General features: G+C 43.3%; 1 protein-coding gene across 9 annotated transcripts in view; it reads right to left on the bottom strand.

Moving 5' to 3' along the window:
• CAMTA1 (calmodulin binding transcription activator 1) overlaps positions 1-19,263 on the bottom strand; it is a 1,668,879-nt gene that overhangs the window by 67,018 nt on the left and 1,582,598 nt on the right. For all 9 annotated transcript variants that reach the window (XM_075605012.1, XM_075605007.1, XM_075605006.1 and 6 more), the window contains 2 exons: positions 4,931-5,073; positions 2,661-2,857 (listed from right to left, as the gene is read on the bottom strand). In XM_075605012.1, the coding sequence (XP_075461127.1) occupies positions 2,661-2,857; positions 4,931-5,073 (340 nt within the window). The remainder of the gene's footprint in view (positions 1-2,660; positions 2,858-4,930; positions 5,074-19,263) is intronic.

Genomic DNA, 19,263 nt, shown 5'->3' with positions numbered 1-19,263 from the left:
GCTACCGCTGCAAATAACTTTAGACTGGTTTGTTTATGTAGCCCCTAGATGTATCTCTAGTATAAAGTAATATTTTGCCTTACCACAAAAAGAAAATATAAATCGTCTACCTATTCTTTCATCAGAGAGCGTCACTGGATACCAAAGGTAGCTATCTCACGCTCCTTTTTTCAGGAGCTTCCAAACCCAACCTATAGTAAGTCAGACCTTGTGTTTGGGTATTCTACAGTATGTGTATAACCTTAAAACTAACCTCTTAAATGAAACGCTCCAATATCCTAAACCAGGGGTCTGCAACCTCTCAAGGAAGAATAGCCATTTTATAAAAAAAAATATTTCTCCAAAATATTCAGTCGCAACACATGCAAGAAATATTACACCCCCACAAACACATACATATACTGTGCACACACGAATAGGTATATATTGTATAAGCATTAACATACGACAAAATATGTTGGGGAATAAAATGCATCTCACAATAATAAGTCCCTTTATTTAGTTATTTTTTCATTATTTTTCTGTGCAAAACAGTGTCATTTACAAATACACAATACATACATACACGACCCCCACCCCCAACAAATACATACACACACACTACCCCCCACATACACACATATTTATATACAGTCAAAAAACACATACATGACCCCCCCAATACACATACACACTACCCCCCCAATACACACACACACACACACACACACTACGCCTCCCCCAAATACACACATATATATATATATACACACACATATACACTTACATTGGGCTTCTCTCCCTCACTGTCCTGCTGTGGCTGCGAGGGGGATTAGGGGGGGGGGTCTCGCAGCTGGATGCCAACCCCCAGCTGCTGCCTCTCTCCCTCACAGTCCTGCCAATGGCTGCGGGGGTGCCCGGCCAGCGCTAGTGGGTCTCTTGTTGGCGCCAGACCCGACGTCTCCACAGCTGCGTGCATGCCTCTCTCCTGTACTGTCCCATGCCGGGCTCTGTGACGTCAGCTTGAGCACTTTCGGTGAACACCGGCATGAGAGCCCAGAGAGGCAGGCAAGCAGGGGGTGACGCCGGGTGCCGCGGCAACAAGAGGCCCGACCAGCACCGACCGGGCCACCCCGCAGCCACTGCCAGGATAGTGAGAGAGGCATCAGCTGGGGGTCGGCAACCTGCAGAGAGCCGCAAGTAGGAGCGGAAAGATCCGCAGGTTGCCGACCCCTGGCTTAGACTCATGGCTACTGTCCTACACCCACAGTCACTTATACACTGCCATCTACTGCACGTATACCGTCACCTGCTGTCTCTGTAAGTCTCCCATCATACCATTTAGATTGTAAGCTCTCCGGGGTAGGGATATCCTTTCCTACTGTCTGATTTTATTTGTTGCACTTGTACTACAGTATAATTCCCTTTACTGTATTGTCTCTCTTGTAAAGTGCTAAGTACAGCTGTGGGCGCTTTATAAATAAAGATATACATACAAAAAGATATACATACACCGAAAATACATTGTAGCCTGGAGTCTCGATGGATAGACTTAGGGAACACTGCGGCCATAGCCTTTGTGAGAGTGATTGTAAGGGAACTTAGGAGGAGCATGGATAACTATCTGAGAAGGTCATAGTACTTCTCTTCTGTGCCTGAGTGCTTGAGTGGGAATAATGGTATCAGTCCTCCAGGTGGCAGTACTTCCACTTTATGAAACAGCTGATAGACGTCTACAGCCCAAGTCATTACAAAGAATAATGTTAACGCTTCTAAGCACCAGAAAAATAACATCTTAACCATGTACATAGGAAAAATAACCATGAGAGCAGCCGCAGGGTATGGGAACAGATTCCTGAATACCGGAGGTAGGATTTATTGAGCTGAATATTATGGAACGGACGTTCGTGATGGATGCAGAAAAATGACTATTATAATACAGGGCAACCAGCCTCTACTGGGGAACCACAGATATTCTTTGACTGGTTTGGACAATAAATACATTTTGATACATGAAATGCAGTGTAGTCAATTCATTGATAATGCGAATGAGTATGCCAAAATCAGAAAATAAACAGGAATCCAGTCTCAGTTGGATTACCTATAATAAACTAAATGCATTTTTTTTATCACAATAAATGAAAAGATAAAATAAAGATATACTGTAAATAGCTTCACCTCTTTTAAACTATGAACAACTTCAAGACAATGTCAGGTATAAATGGTGATGGTACATAAGTGAAAAGTAATACAGTATTGCCTTTTATGTCACATCTTATAAGTAGTATTGCTTAGTACAACACTTTCTGGCTTTGGAAGATTCATTACACCCTACCCACATGAATAGGCCATAAGATGTCTTCTGGTGCTGGAAAGGATCATATAGAGTAGCACAGCTTAGTAAATGTGTCCCACATATTTTTGTGAATACATAATACTTAATGTGAGTTTGATTGACTTCTAATATGTCTTTACTAATAATTCCTTCATTCCTAAATGTCAGCCAACAAAACTAAGTCTGCTAAAAAATCTCCCGTTAAAATAAAGCTATGTGAGCAATCACTACTGATCTGAATGTGTTGCGTCAGGTGTTACATATTGGCTGAGATGAGCCCACACAAACTACTGAAAGCTCCAGGAACACATTCCACAGCACTGTAGAGCAATGCTTTGAACCTTACCGCCATTTGATGAGAGTTTGGATGAGCGTGGCATAGCCCTGTGCCGCAGCAAGATGTAGGAGGGTCATTCCTCTGAAAGTCTTCGAGTGGATCAGGTGTTTGGACTTTGCCCAGCAAGCACGACTCATCATCTTTTCACACACAACCACGACACGGCTTTCAAAACAGCTTCCCATGGACCCAGTCCCAGCAGCACACTACAATTAATAGACATGCAGTCAGGGGCCTGTGCTGATAAACTAGAGATCATGATGTTAAGCACCAGATTTGATTATCTAACGTATTGTAAAGATGCAGTCCCATTCAGGAACACATTTTCAAGTTACAATTGATGAAGTCACCTTCTGAAGACACTTTTAACATTTTTTCCAATATGTCAAAATATGCAAAACAGCATTTCTAATTTAGGGCAAAAAAATGCAATTGAAAAAGCACAGGTACAAATTACAAGGGAAATGCAATGCAATGTATTTTTTTAGACAACTCATGGCACATTTTCATGCCATTTAAACTGCACAGTTGGAAGAAATTGTTAAGATTTGATTTTTGTTTTTTATGTTCTTTTGATGTTGTTCACAAAGTTCAATCAAAAAGTGCCTGTTTTAAGTACAGTCATTTTCCATTACGGTTTTAAAGCACAAAACTTCTTTCTGCACAAGCCACATTACAATGGGAACAAAAGAGCAGAGAGAATGAGAGAACATGGAATGACTACTCAACAGAAGGGTCCAACACAGCACTTTACATTGATTCGAAGCACTTTTGTTACTGTATAGAACAAATTATACTCAAACCATTCTGGATTTCTCTTTTAAAATATTTTGGACACATTCATCTTGGGTGTCTTAGTACAGTAGGTTAAAAAAATCATTGTTGTAGCGTTAAAACACAATTGGATTTTTTTTCAGCTTTCAGATAAAGAAGCTTTCATGTTTACACACAACAACAAATACAGTACATTTATATAGTGTGCATTAGAGCACAATAACGGCAAGGACCATTTGGTTGAACAACGAAAAATGTATATAAAAAATGAAAATGATCCAGTTGCCATCGCACTTATAGGCCGAGTCCCTGCTGGTGCCGAGCGCGCTCATTCTTGGAGAGCGCTCCGAGCATGAGCGCTGGGTGTCCTGTCATTTATGCGTGCACGTGGGGGGGAGGGGCTTTGAGCGCGCTGGAAAGTTAGATTTTTTTTTTTACATAAGCGCCAATGAGCGTGTGCTCGTGCACAGCGTGAGCAGGGACTTACATGTATCTATATAGCGCTCGGCGCTAGCAGGGACGCAGCCTTAGGATGTGCATCATCACATTCTCAAGTTTTCAGTTAAACCTGCAGAACATCTAGACTAGCACAATGATAGCACGTGTAAATATGTGATCATTTCTGTGTTTTCTTAAAATATGCAGTAACAACTGTCATATGTATGTAATAGCGCAGAAAACAGAAGTAGCACATTCCTTTACTTTGCCCAGTAATGGTGATACATGAACTGCATGGTCAGGACTAATCTGGGACATACTTCTTCCTCATTACTGCTGACAGTATCTTACAGTACGAAAGATCATATGATACAGACACTGCATTATTTGTTTATTATCATCCTACATTTCGAAAAATGAAAGAGCAGCAATAGAACAGACCACAAACCAGCTCTGACTTCTTGTTTATAATTTGGATGTTAGTTTCATGTTATTTTGGATTCCACTTTAGCATAAAGTAGAATTTCATTAAAAGCCACCTTGGAAAGCAGCACAAACCCAATGGGCATCTTTAGAGTCTTGTAAAATAGTTCATTTGTGCTCCTTGTCTGAATGTAGAGAGATCACTCATAGCCCCAATAAAACTCTTATCGAATCACATTTACAGTACAGGTCACATAAGTTTAAGCTTCACTTACACACTCAATCATTTTAAGATCAGGAAAAGCCTTTGCTCAAGGAGGTTTTTAAAATGTATATGAGCCACCATCTGGAGTGGCTAGAGTTTCATAATTATTTCGTTTTTTATGGCAATCATAATAAAGTGTGATCACAAAATTAAATTGGTAACTATCAACAACAACCATCCATATTTCAGATGAGCTTTACACAAATGCAATGAGCACATGTACAGTTACACTATGTATGATATTAAAAGTTTAGCGGAAATGACTAGCTAGAATGACTTCTAATGTTTGCAGTTTGTCCATCTGACGTCTGCAAACTGGTCATGGTAACAGTTTGAATTTGGTAGACCATACATAGCTTTGAAATACAGCAACGCCTACTTGTGCTTGGTTTCCTCCATTGTTGGCTCCACCTCCATTGCCTCCTCCTACACTTTGCTTATGCTGCTGAGAACCTGTCATCTCAGCCATTCTCCGTTCCATCTGCTCCAGGCGTTCCAGGATCGACATTCTAAACTGGTTATCTGAGCAAACAGAGTGAAGAGAGAACAATTCTTTTTATCGTCAAGAAGTAATCTCTTGATGTAGTGTTTTGTAGCATATCTATGTACTTTAGAGTTGTAAAAAATGTGTCTGTCTCACATCAGTAAGCAGTTATCGCCACGTGAATTCATTTTACTAAAACATTATTAATACTTGACTATAAGGCAACAACATATTATGTTGCAAATGAAAAACAATGAACATAACACATAGAATGCAAACTTCTTCAATATAAAGCACCACACAATAGAAGATACATATTTACTAGGACAGTTTACAGCCCAATCAATTGAGGTGTCTTCTAGCGCCAGGAGGAGTCAAGTGTTTCCCAACCTGTGGGACTGGCCCCACCAGGGGGTCCAAAAGTCTGACAAAGGAGGCTCAGAGTGACAGGAGTGGTATGCACATTGGGAGACAAAAATGGCAAAGAAAAACTGGCACAGAGTGACAAATAGACAGAGAGAGAGTAGTACAAAGGAGTGGTAGTTTTACTGCATCAATAGCCCACATAATATGTTCTATTACAGCGGTGCGCAAACTGGGGGGGCGTGAGATTTCTTTGGGGGGGCGCGGGCGGTTGCAGAGGTCCCGCGCTATTCTCCAAAGCATTTAAATTAAATGCCGGGAAACAATCGAGGCCTCTGGAACTTCTACTTACCGGGATTCAGTAGGCTTCAGGACGCGTGACCATGGCAATGTGGCATCAAATGACACCGCTGGGTCATGTGACATCATGGTTGCCTTGGTAAGGTGATGTCAAATGATGCCGCGGGTCACATGACGTGATGACACATGACCCTGTGGCATCATTTGATGCCGTATGAGGTAAGGATGGGGGCGCATAACAGAGGAGAGCAGGCAGGGGGAGCGCAGCAAAAAAAAGTTTGCGTGCCCCTGTTCTATTATGTTGAATCTTTATTCTATTACAGTTACATTTTTGGGGGACACAAATCTTTGTCATCTCCCTTTGTGCACCAAATACAGAAGGCAAAAAACAAAGGCTTGGGGGGAAGGGGGTTAAAAAGACTGGAGTCACTGTCTTGTGGCCTAGCACTGCTTAGTATATATTAGCCAGACTCACTATGTTACATTATACCACGGACAGTGTCAGGTCAAGAATCTGGCAAAATAGAGGTACAGGTAAAATATAGAGAAGAAGATGAAGAAGCAGATCGGTCGGTATATATTATAAAACTGACCTTTCAGATCTCAGAGCTTTACTTTATAAGGAAGAAACCAAAAGGGCCCTATGGTTACCGACACTGTAAAGATTTGAAGGACATGTCTTTTGGGATTTACCTACCTTGACATGTTAGCAAGCTTTTTATGGTTTGTCCAAAATACACACCGAATGAGTAATTAACTCCTATAAATTAAGACACTGAAAATTATTAATGTTATTAATAAACTGCAAACTTTATGCATCATATTATAAAGAATATAGAAACAACAAAAATGGTTCCAGATAATGGATTTTCCAGTGCAGAAATATACAATTGCCATGGTTTTTGTTGTCTTACGGTTGACAAGGTTGACATTAAGATTTTTTGAGATGAACTCTTTTGAACCTACTTTTTGACTTCTTGTAGCTCCATCTCAATGTTTTCTGAACCAGTAAGTCATTTGTGCAACAGCTTAAATAATAATTGAATTGTTTCCAGGTTACTGAACATTTTATAGTTACTGCGTGCGTTTCAATGTCTTTACTCATTCTGTGATCATGCCGCTAGTGGCCTTAGGTGTATCCGTCTGAAAATACACACATTTTGCTACCAAGCAGAGCAATTGTGCTGTAACCTACAGTAAATACTGCAGCAGAGTCCATTTGTCACATTGCTCCGGGCAGGCAGATCCATGAGAGGGTTAATGTAACAGGATCAAAAGAAGGAAGGTCACAGAGGTAAAAAGTCAATTTGAAAATGTCATTAAAATGTCATTGCATTTGAGATTAGAACATTGAATTAGTAATGAGCTGTAAATCCCGTATCAAGGAATGCAGTCTAAATGGCATTTTTGATATTTAACTTTAATGAACTTAATGTTGTTCATTATTTAAAGATACAAACACAAAACGTTTAACCAACAACAAGTATTCTAGAAGAGACGCTTTAAGGAAACCAATCCAAAAATCGGATCCTCGAAAACCTCTGTGGTACTGGCAATGTCTATGTCAATGTTGACTGTTCATATGGTTGGAGTATTTTTTGGAACTGTTTTCCAGAAGGATCATGGGGTCAATAATAAAAAAAAATGTTGAATGGTACAGCAAAGGCTCGGATGAATGTGACGTCACTCAAAGATAAGGCATATGCTGGAACACAAGGGACTAAAGATCGATTATCACACAAGTGAATGGTCTCGGATGTCAAATGCGCCGCTGCCCCAGAAGCCAGCCCTAGAGCGACACCACACAAACTAATGCTCTCTGTCAGAGTAATAAGCGAGTTACACTCCAAGAAGTGGGCGTATCTAATTACTCAGAAGACCACTGACCCTGGAAGTTCCTTTATAGTAGAAAATGAAGCAAGAAAAAACACGAAAATAGCGGTGTACAATATCGATGAAGGGCTGGACGCAGACCGATGCAATAAAAAGTGGATTTATTAGCACAAAAGAAACATGATAAGAATAATGGTTCACTAATCCCTACCCTTATCATATTTGTTTTATGCTAATAAATCCACTTTTTATTGCAGTGCCCTGCGTCGAGTCCTTCATGGATATTGTGCACTGTGCATCGCCATTTTCTTGTTTATTGTTGAATCATAAAAGTATTTGAGGGTGCTAATACGGGGTAACACATTCTCTTGTATGTAACGCGATGGAGCCATTGGTTGTACCTACAGTACACTACTAATCAATTTGGTTCAGTGACAGAAAAGTTAGTAAATTACAATGCACATCAACTGTTCCCTCTTTTTTTAATTTAACTTAAACATTCTACGTTATATAAATAAATAAATGCTACCATAACGTAAACAGGAAACATAAAATGAGGCTTATCTTAAGGCATTTGTACTAAGCTCACCAGAGCTGAGGTAAACACATGTAAGTATCCTTCACTGACCCATTTCCCTTTTACCTGTTTTCATACACTCATAACTTTGGAAAATAAACGTAAAACCCCCCAGATTATTAATGGCTAGATATACCCGGTAAGTACTTGGTGAACATTCTTTTGATTTGGAGTTATCCCGCTGAAAAGTTTGCGACTCAGCTAATGAAAAACATTTCCCAAAATGAACACCTGTTATAAATTTGTTTCTCAAGAAAATCGGCTGAATGTAAAACAGTCTCCCTGTACACATCGGATCTTTTAGTCAGTTTCGCATATCCAGTATACAGGAATTATGTTTTATTGTAATTAAATGGTGACATAAACATTTACCATAATCATGTGAGATTTATTACAAAACCTTGCGCTAATACACTCTGGAAGTAATGAGAAAACTACAATTTATCCACATTACTACAGGATTTCAACAGTTCATTTATGAAGAAGGCAAGAAAAGCAGCAATGTAAATTTAAAAAAATTAGCAAGAATAGAATAATGATATGTTAAAAAGGATGAGTAGGGCATTTAACAATCATATGATATGGTATCAAAACGGACAGTATATAAAATGACAGAAGAACTGCACTTCTAGAAAAGTAGGCCATGCTTAAAGAGGCAATTAAAGGGGGCAGATTTTTTGGGGCGATTTTTTTAATATAGGGTTGAAGCAGGGGGTCTCTGGAGGTGAACCCCGTTAATTTCAGCTCTGGGGACCCCCTGCTTCCGGAGTTACTTACCTGTGAATTAGGTGCCGGTAGTTGCTCTCCTTGGCTACCAGGGTTCACAATATGTCCGCTTTAAGAGATGTCCCGCCCTGCAGACCAATAGGAGGCAGTGATGTCATTGGTGCGGCTTCCTATTGGCCCATGTGACGCAGGAGCTTTAAACTTTAAAGCCCTGCTTGCTCAGCCGGAGCAGCTACCAGCACCTAGTACGGAGGTATCTCTGGAAGTAGGGGGTCCCTGAAATTAACAGGGTTCAGCTCTGGGGACCCCCTGTTTCAACTATCTATATCTATGAGTCTCAAATAATGTTTGTGTGTGTATGTCTGCTGGACAGCTCATTGGCCTGCGGGCCAGGCAGGGAGGAGCCAGGCAGGGAGAAGAGACACACACGCACACACTCCTCACACCGTGACCACGTGCACCACACACACACACACACATCACCCTCCCCCCCTCCCGGTGGCCGTCACTCTCCCCCATCAGCCGGACCGCAGCTCACCTTTCCCCCTCCCGGTGGCCGTCACTCTCCCCCGTCAGCCAGACAGGCCCCGCACCTTCCCCCCTCCCGGTGGCTGTCACTCTCCCCCCTCAGCCGGACAGGCCCCGCACCTTCCCCCCTCCCGGTGGCCGTCACTCTCCCCCGTCAGCCGGACAGGCCCCACACCATCCCCCCTCCCGGTGGCCGTCACTCTCCCCCGTCAGCTGGACAGGCCCCGCACCTCCCCCGTCCCGGTGGCCGTCACTCTCCCCCCTCAGCCGGACAGGCCCCGCACCTTCCCTGCTGCACGTTTCCCGGTGGCTCGCGCTCACAGGTGCAGAGAGGGGGCGCGTGCGCTGCGCTCCCCGGACGGGAGGAGGGAGAGCAGAGAAGGGCTAGGCGCGCGACAATCGGAGGAGCACGGAAGAGAGGAGCGGTGCTGTGAGCCCTGTAACACGGGAGGGGGCTTTGTGTGTGTGTGGGGGGAGGGGGGGACAGTGTATGTGGGACACAGTGTGTGTGTGGGGGAGGGGGGGGGACAGTGTTTGTGGGGGGAGAGAGGAGACAGTGTGTGTGTGGGGGGGAGGGGAGGGGGGGACAGTGTGTGTGGGACACAGTGTGTGTGTGTGGGGGAGGGGGGGGACAACTTCTGTGTTACTGTAAGCAGCATAGGTCTGTTTGCACCAAACACAGTGTGTGTGGGGGGGGAGGGGGGGACACAGTGTGTGTGGGGGGAAAGGGGGGACAGTGTGTGTGTGGGGGAGAGGGGGGACAGTGTGTGTGGGGGGGAGAGGGGAGACAGTGTGTGTGGGGGGGAGAGGGGGGACAGTGTGTGTTGGGGGGAGAGGGGGGACCGTGTGTGTGGGGGGGAGAGGGGGGACAGTGTGTGGGGGAACAGGGACGACAGTGTGTGGGGGGGGGGGGCGTGTGTGGTGGGGGGCAGTGTGTGTGTGTGTGGGGGGGGATGACAGTGTGCGTGGGGGTGGGGTTGTGTGTGGGGGGGGCGTGTGTGTGGGGGGGCAGTGTGTGTGGGGGGGAACAGTGTGTGTGTGTGGGGGGGGACACACAGTGTGTGTGTGTGTGGGGGGGGAACAGTGTGTGTGTGGGGGGGGGGACACACAGTGTGTGTGTGGGGGGTGACAGTGTGTGTGTGGGGGGGGGCAGTGTGTGTGTGTGTGTGTGCGCGTGTGTGTGTATGTGTGTGTAGAACACTGTAGGGGGGGGGAGCTGCGCAGGGGAGGGGGAACACAAACATAGAGGGTGGAGTGGAGAAACAGACAGGGGGAGTGGAGAGAGAGGGGGGAGTGGGAAATTGTACTCCCGGGCAACGCCGGGTCTCTCAGCTAGTATATTTATATAAATAAAAAAATAAAAAAAACGTTACAAATAATATTGCCATCTTCAATTGCTCCTTTAAAACTTTGTCACTTAGCTTTGGCACAGTGCAGCTGATTGGCATTTCCTGCTGTCAATAGGAGCTATGATATGTATCAATGCAAAGGAAACGGTGGCAATGTTCCATAAGTATAACAAAAGACAAGAAGCCCCCGTGTTACATCCAATATGGCAAATTATATAGTTAAATACTGATCTGTTAACATATAATTATTTAACTATATACTGTAATTTGTCATATTGGATGTAGCACCGGGGCTCCTTGTCTTTTGTTGTATACATGAGGTCACAATCCCAGTAGCACTCCTTTTTGACACAATATACAGTATGTGTAGTGGGTTTGGGATCTGAGCGTGCAGGGGCTGTGTGTGTTTGCAAATGTCAATTGGTAACAAATGTTTTGAGGTTTGTGACCCCTCCTTCCTTGTTTTAAGCTTACCTAGCCCACTTTTAAATAGCAGGTATTGTGATGCACCTGTGAATGACCCGTCTATTAAGACTTCTTCCTCCCTCAGAGAGGTAAAGATAATGTTTGCAGATAGTGTCAGGACTTGCAAGAGGGGATAACTTAGCGGGGTTTGCAAGCTTATAATTCTTTGGCCAAAGAATTGAACTAAATGACCCTTGCTTATGAGAAGAAAAACAGCTAAGTATTTAACTATATCATTTGTCATATTTGATGTAGCAATGGGGCTTCTTGTCATTAGGTCACCATTCCAATAGCACTCCTTTTGACACAAATATAAATGATGTGGTTAGTGTTGCCAGATGGCTTCTCCAAAAATACTGGACCCAATGGTGAAAGGTGTGACACGCACCAGACACACACATACACACCCCTCTCCACTCCATACTGTTTTCTCCTCTCCTTGGCCCCACCCCCAGACTCCTGACACTCCTCTTGATTGGCTGCAATCCCAGCAGCAGCCAATAAGGATGGAGGAAACTGCCCCCAAGCAACAGCCCTGCTCAGGGAAATCCCGCGGCCCCCCCCAAGCCGTCAGGTCACTATGTATATATGTATGGATAGCTTTATTTATATAGGCCATTAATGTACATAGCGCTTCACAGCAGTAATACACGTGACAATCATATAAATAACAAATAGTACAAATAATACATAATGGGAAGAATTGACATAAAATGTCAGACATAAAAGTTACATTTTGGAAAAGGAGTCCTTGCCCGGGAGATCTAATTGGTAAGTAGGAAGAATGTACAGAGACAGTAGGAAGATGTTCTGGTAACTGCGTCTGCAAGGGGCCGAGGTCGATGTATAAGGTGTAAAGTTTCAGCCGCGGAGCTACTCATATGCCTCATTAAGGAGCTGTGTTTTAGATGGGTCTTAAAAGGTGGATAGAGAGGGTGCTAGTCGGATATTGAATGGAAGGGCATTCCAGAGGTATGGGGCAGTCAGTGAGAATGGTTTAAGGCGGGAGAGGGTTTTAGACACAAAAGGCGTAGAGAGAAGACATCTTTGAGCAGAACGCAAGAGTCGGGATAGTGTATAGCGAGAAATTAGGGCTGAGATGTAAAGAGGGGCGGAAGAGTGTAAAGCTTTAAAAGTGAGGAGAATTGAGTGTGTGATACGGGGTTTGATAGGAAGTCAGGAGAGGGATTTCAGCAGGGGAGGCGCTGAGACAGATTTAGGAAAGAGTAAAGTGATTCTTGTAGCAGCGTTTAGGATAGATTGTAGGGGAGACAGGTGAGAGGCAGGAAGGCTGGACGGCAGGAGGTTACAGTAATTGTCATGGAACAAGAACTACATTTCTGTTTCACCCCCCCTTTCCTTGCAGTTCTGCCCGCCAGTTTCTCATTCCCAGTTGCATGTGTTTTGCCCTGTGCACACACACAGTGCCCGTGTTATAGACACAGAGTTATTTCCCCTGTCCCAGCAGCTTGCTGTATCAGAAATGCAACAATATTGCAACATGCTGTGGCTCCCTTAGACATTTCTGTGAGTTGCTATAGCAGCCCCAGCCTTTCTCTCAAATGAGCTAGTCTGCTTTCTCCCTCTCTGCTCTGCCCACAGATGGTCTGTCCCCAGGCTATCTTGCTACCCAGCATACATTGGGACTTCCTTTTCCACCTTCACCACCGGCTGAGTGAGTACCCTGCTGTAACTGCTCTAGTGGCAGGATTACCCTTTTCACCTGTCCTTAACTACAAAGCACCCACAGAGAGACATTATCTAAACACCAACATCTCTTCACAAGTGCCTGTCTTTTATGCTGCTTCCCCCAAATAAAGTAAAGAAAAGATACAGAACTTGTTGTGCTTTGAAAAGAGGGCCGAGTTGAAACTATCTGGGCTAATCATCTTACACATGACCCTGGCCTCCAGAATAGTAATCGAGATGGGAGAGAATGAGGGCCTGTGTCAGAGTTTTAGTGCTCAAGCAACAGAGGAAAGGACGTATCTTTGTAATATTGCGGGGAGAAAAAACAACAGGTTTTAGCTACTTTTTGCATGTGAGATGAGAATGTGAGAGAGGAGTCAAGTGTGACCCCTAGGCAGCGTGCTTGTGCTTCTGGGTGTATAATAGTGCTTCCAAAAGTAATGTAGAAGGAGGTAGTAACGCCAGGTTTGGGAGGAAGTATGAGGAGCTCTGTTTTTGACATGTTAAGTTTAAGTCGGCGGAGGGCCATCCAGGATGATATAGCGGAGAGATTGATCTATACAGCAGGTGTAAGGTCAGGGGTTGAACAGTACATTTGTGTGTCATCAGCATAGAGGTGATATTTTAACCCAAGAGATGTGATTAGGTCACCTAGAGTGTGTAAAGAGAAAAGGGAAGAGGTCCCAGGACAGATCCCTGGGGTACTCCCACGGAGAGGTCAATAGAGGAAGAGGAGGTGTTAGCAAAAGAGACACTGAAAGTACGATGGGAGAGGTAAGAGGACATCCAGGATAGAGCTGTATTATGGATATCAAGAGTATGGAGAATGTGAAGGAGAAGAGGGTTGTCCACAGTATCAAATGCTGCAGAGAGGTCGAGTAAGATGAGCAGAGTGTAATGACCTCTGTCTTTGGCAGCATTTAGGTCATTCGTTATTTTAGTGAGGGCTGTTTCAGTGGCATGAGCAATGCGAAAGCCAGATTGTAGAGGATATAGGAGGTGAGAAAATGGAGCAAGCAAGAGAATACAAGACGTTCAAAGAGTTTAGAGGCAAAAGGCAGGAGATAGTTAGAGAGACAGGTAGGGTCAAGCTTGCTGTATTTGAGTAATGGTATAACTGTTGCATGGAGGGGTAATACTGGTATACACATACATGTCCAGTATTACCTCTAATTTTTTACTGGACAGTGTCCAAATATAGGACAGTCCGGTTCAATATTGTATGCCTGGTAACCCTAGCGTGTGGTGGGTTTGAGATTTGAGCTTGAGCTGTGTGTGTTTCTAAATGTTCCTTAAGTATAAGAAGCCTGATGGTCAAATTTCTTACATCTGGACCACATTTTTAACCAGAGAGGTTTACATCTAATGAGATCAAGCAGATTTTTGGTGAAAAGAAAACAAATGGTGGAATATAGACGCAGATCTTGATACAGTGTATTATGTGCGCCAGGTAACGTCTCCTATTGACACAGTCCTTTGATAACCTAATGCAAAGACGTGCAAGTACAAAATACCTGTCTTTGCCTCACTTTTGCTCCAGAATTGTCTTCACATATAGACCTCAATATTTTTGTATACAAAAATACAATTTGACAGATACAAAAAGAAATATTCAAGAAGTTCATTAAAAATATATATTTATCTAATCACTTTGAGACTTCTGAGTAAAGATACTTCAAGAGGATATTAAACCACAACTCATAATAAAGCTCAGCCAAAAGAAAATATAATGTTCATTCATTTATTTATTTAAAACAATGCATTAACTCACAATTGATGTTGTGATATCCATGGGAAGGCTCGACAGCTGCAAAACGGAGGCATTATTGATGCAAAACACAGCACCAGATATCTTAAAGGAATAAATACATTGAACAGTTTTGCAGTCAGGAAACTTTGATTATTAACTTCCACAGTGAAGAAAACTTGGAATAGTAGTAGCTGTATTGAATAGTTCACATGACGTTTACTGTTATATAGTAACCCTGCTTTTATCCCCCCCCCCCCCCACCCACTCTCATGTAGGGTACACTAGGGGAAAACTACACTGGTTACAGGCTAAAGTGTGGTGCAGACCTGCTGGCAACAAGGGCCCCGAGTCTCCCGCGATGGTATGGGGGATATCAGGACAGGCTTCTGAGGTGAACATGAGTGGTACTTACAACAGCGTCTCCATCTCCAACAGATCCCCAGGCTTGTAGGGAAGACTCTCTGAAGGAGAATCTCTTTCCGCTTCTTCCTGATAGAGTCCAATCTCAGGCAAGAAGTTATTTGAATCACAGGAATACTTTATTGGACCAATGCATGGCAGACTGACCATCTCACAGCAATGTACTTTGCAGCACATCAGGTCTACACCTGTAGGATGGCCCTGAACATACACTCACAGCCAACATGCACTGAAAGCAGTTCTAGCTCTTCCCTTATTCTCTATCAGAATAAGAGGTATGATCTCCCTTCTCTCCCCCAGAGGGGAGGCCACAGACTGGCAGAGCCCTGCCAGATCCAGATCTCTCTCAACGGTAGAGACACTAATAAATTCAGGAAGTGCCATTCATTAAGTACAGATCCAGTAGACCCACCCCTGTGCCCCTGAGTGACACAAAGCCTAGGTACCCTATGACTAGGTACTGCCTTCTCTGACTCACTGAACTGAAGTGTGTGGGGAAACCCATGATTACTTCTGGCAACCTGCCCTTACCAGGGATTACTGCACAGAAGGAGAAAGAATCATAGCCCAAACTTACCCAGGGCTACAATATATATATATATATACACACATACACAGTATATGGGGAATTCATATAAAAAGCTCTTCCACATTGATACTGTAAGGGGGAGTTATATCTATTGTGGCTCAGTGAGTAAAGACACTGACTGTAAAGAATGACACAGGGTTTGAATCAGGAGAGCCTGGTTCAATTCCTGGTTTCAGTTCCTTGTGACCTTGAGCAAGTCACTTTATCTCCCTGTGCCTCAGGCACCAAAAACATGGATGGTATTCTGGGCAGGGACTGTGTATGTAAACATTCTTATTTGCTGCGTACCACACGCTATACTGTAATTGTGAAGTGCTTTGTTGAGTCCCATGGGGAGAAAAGTACTACATGAAATAAATGTATTATTATTATTATACAGTACATGGGCAAAACATATCACCACGTTTCAAAGAATTGTGTCATGAAAACTCAAGTACAACATTATCCTAAATATATTACACACGTCTTATTGCTGCCCTTTAAAACATTAGATTATTTCCCCTTGTTTCACTGATAGCTTCTCCTTAAACTGTATGTACAGTAACATTGAAATATTTTGTACAAAATCAGCTCTCAACTTTGTTATCAGGTCAGTTTTTACATCCTTATTCCTTCTGTACCAGAGAAACTTGCAACACATTACTTGTAAAGCGAGGGTACTTAAGGTGTTAAAACAGAGCTTTAAACAAAAGAAATAAAAGTAAAACACTACTTCATACTTTGCTCATTTCAACAGCAATGTATGAAACGCTTGTGTACATGCCACTGGCATCATATTGGAGCCACCATGATCGGCTGAATGTATAATATACATGATATATTATATATGAATATATGCCTCTATTATTTTCAGAAGCTGTTTTAAAGCATTAATTGATTTCTTCCCAAAGTATTGATAGGCAGCCAGTTGTCTGTCAAGTCTTTTCAACAGTACAGAGACTGACAACAGCAGGTACTATATCTTTCACAGGTGCTTCAAATAAATTGCTTTGCAATGAATACTTAAAAAAAGCCAATTGAAGGCCCAGTGCCTTCTGCCAATGCTAAAGATTCTCAGCTGGCTTCCCACAAAGTTCTCTGCCAGGATCTCTACCCACTTGTAGCCAAAATTCAGTTTGGTTGGGAAGCTGGAATGGAGGAACAATGCGTCACCGCACAGGTCAGGTTGGAAGATATTGGCCTGTGCTGTACATTGCACACTCTGCTGCTGGTAACTATATACTGAGGTGGTGAATTGAGGACCTACCTATTAAACTAACAGGCACTTTGTTTCAAACCCCTCCACCCAAAAAAAAATGTGTCTGTGACATTTTAATGAAGTGCACTGCAGTTTGAGCCCTTCATTTGCTGCTGTGTGACATTAATGGTGAGGTGAGTGACGCTGTATAAGTATCTGTTGGTGCGGTTACTTATATTGTTACGGTCTAAATAATGCAGTACTACCTCATGCCAAAATGACCCAGTTCTAGGCACCAGTGATGTCAGAGGATGAATCTTGCACCGTTCCGTTTACCACAATGTATACAGGCTTATTTTAGGTCATAGGGTAATCTGTACCTAAGCCAAAAAATAATTGGCCACCTCAGACTGCTAAGGTTCCGAGGAGGGGTGTGGAACTTCAGCTTTCATTTCTCTGTTACAATCACAGGCTTATTTGAAGATTTAAAAAAAAGAATAAAAAAAAAAAAGAATCTTTATTTAATAGATTTCGAGTAAAGCTAAACTCCCCAATTTAAAGAATAATATTCTTATTATGTAACCGAACAGGTACAAAGACCTTCATTTTCAATGGATATCATCACTACATGTCAACACAACTGGTTGAGTTTGGTTAGTCTGTGTGACATGTTTGTCTAACTAGGAACCTTAAGGTGTAAAATGCAGGGTGCTAAGTATGTGTCACCTGAACAAACATTTAGAGAAGACAAAGAGTGATAAAGCAAAACACTAACAAAGAGGGTCAGTACAAGCATGTAGTCCTATTTCTCAAAGATGTCTTTGTTGTGTTAGTGCTGCAGTGTGCTGCAGTGCAGTCGATGTCATCTCCTCCTACTTCTTCATTATTATGCATAGCACGTCCGCTGCAGAGACTGACATCTGACTGACATCACCGGGCCTGCCCCCTTCTCACAACATCCCTGTATCAAGCACAACAATGTCTGTCCGACACTCGTACTCCTTGCTGGCAGGTGCTAATAAAACGAATCACATATTTGCCGCAGAGGTTAATAGCCTTCTTCTGTCTGCATGTTAGCCCCTTAGTTATATACAGTAGTACTGTATAGCTCTTACAATGTAATAGCTGTTCACTGAACAACCTTACAAAGCCCCTCTAAGGCAATTGTTTATATCAACATAATAATCTTCTACTTAATGACATATCTCTATGGATCTCCAGAAAAAATAAACAAAGGAGTAACAGGGACAAGCACATTTAGAAACGCAGAAATAGAAATGCAAGCCCTTGCAGATGACAGTTGCTGCTCTGTAAACAACAATATATCTTACCCCACTGCATGACCTATAATGAAATACTTTGTTTTGATTTAGAGCTCCACTTGATACTAAAATCTACAAAGAAATTAGGGGAAAACCTGGCAGACAATCTGCATCAAGAGAATATCAACCCAAACAGGATCAGGTTCTATGGATATTCCAGTTTCAGCACAGGAGGCTCAGTCAGACTTGTTAGACTGAGCTTTTAATTGAGCCACCTGTGCTGAAGCAGCGACTGATTGAGCCACCTGTGCTGATGCAGGGATTGAATGAGCCACCTGTGCTGAAGCTGGGATATCCTGAAAATCTGACCTGTTGGGGGGGGCTTGTTGACTGGAGTTGAGCACCCCTAACTTATATTGCTAAGATACGTATCTTCTCTTTTAGAAGTGTAGGTGTGTATACATTACTGCCATTTCCATGTGGTCTTGAACTGTACCTTTCTGGAAGTGGCAGCAAATGCTCTTGGAGAGAAGAACTTTTCCACCTGCCTTATGAACAGATGATATAATCAGTTATAAAAACAATATCCATTACATTGTCTTTGTGACTATATTCACATGGCATGCAACAGAAATATTATTTCCTGTTTAAATTATTTGCCAGGCTGTACTGGCTTCTCCAATAGAGAACAGCTTAACGTTAACTAAAAGTGTTATATAAACATTGCAATACTTTGTTTTGTGCATTAATATTTCAAAAAATCAAACGGTATCTTAATACAGTAGAGATGTTGGGCTAAAATCAAAGAGCTTACAATGAGTGCTTGGTTATACTATTATGCATGTGTAAGGGGGTCACTCCAGGTTCCCCTGATCTTCCCTTGCCCCCTACCTTACCCCTGTGGCAGTGGGGGAAGGGAACGGCGACTTCTCCCGGTTGGCGCCGCCATCTTGGCCGGCGCCGGCGGGGTCCTGGTGCTCACGCATGCGCGGGCGACATCGGGCCCTATCTTGAAGGTGGCGGGAGGCTCCGGAGCACCTCCACTGGCGTCGCCACTTTTGGGATGCTCGCGCATGCACGAAGAGTTGTGCATGCGCAGAGCCGCGGTGGCCATCTTAGTACCAGTAGGAGAGGAGCGGAAGAGCGCGTGCGGCGCAGTGGGCCCCAATAGTTCGCGCAGGCGCAGGGAGGCATTGCGGC

This window comes from Ascaphus truei, chromosome 6 (genome assembly GCF_040206685.1).
Source record: "Ascaphus truei isolate aAscTru1 chromosome 6, aAscTru1.hap1, whole genome shotgun sequence".
Classification (NCBI taxonomy): domain Eukaryota; kingdom Metazoa; phylum Chordata; class Amphibia; order Anura; family Ascaphidae; genus Ascaphus; species Ascaphus truei.
This window is presented reverse-complemented; position numbering and strand designations above follow the sequence as displayed.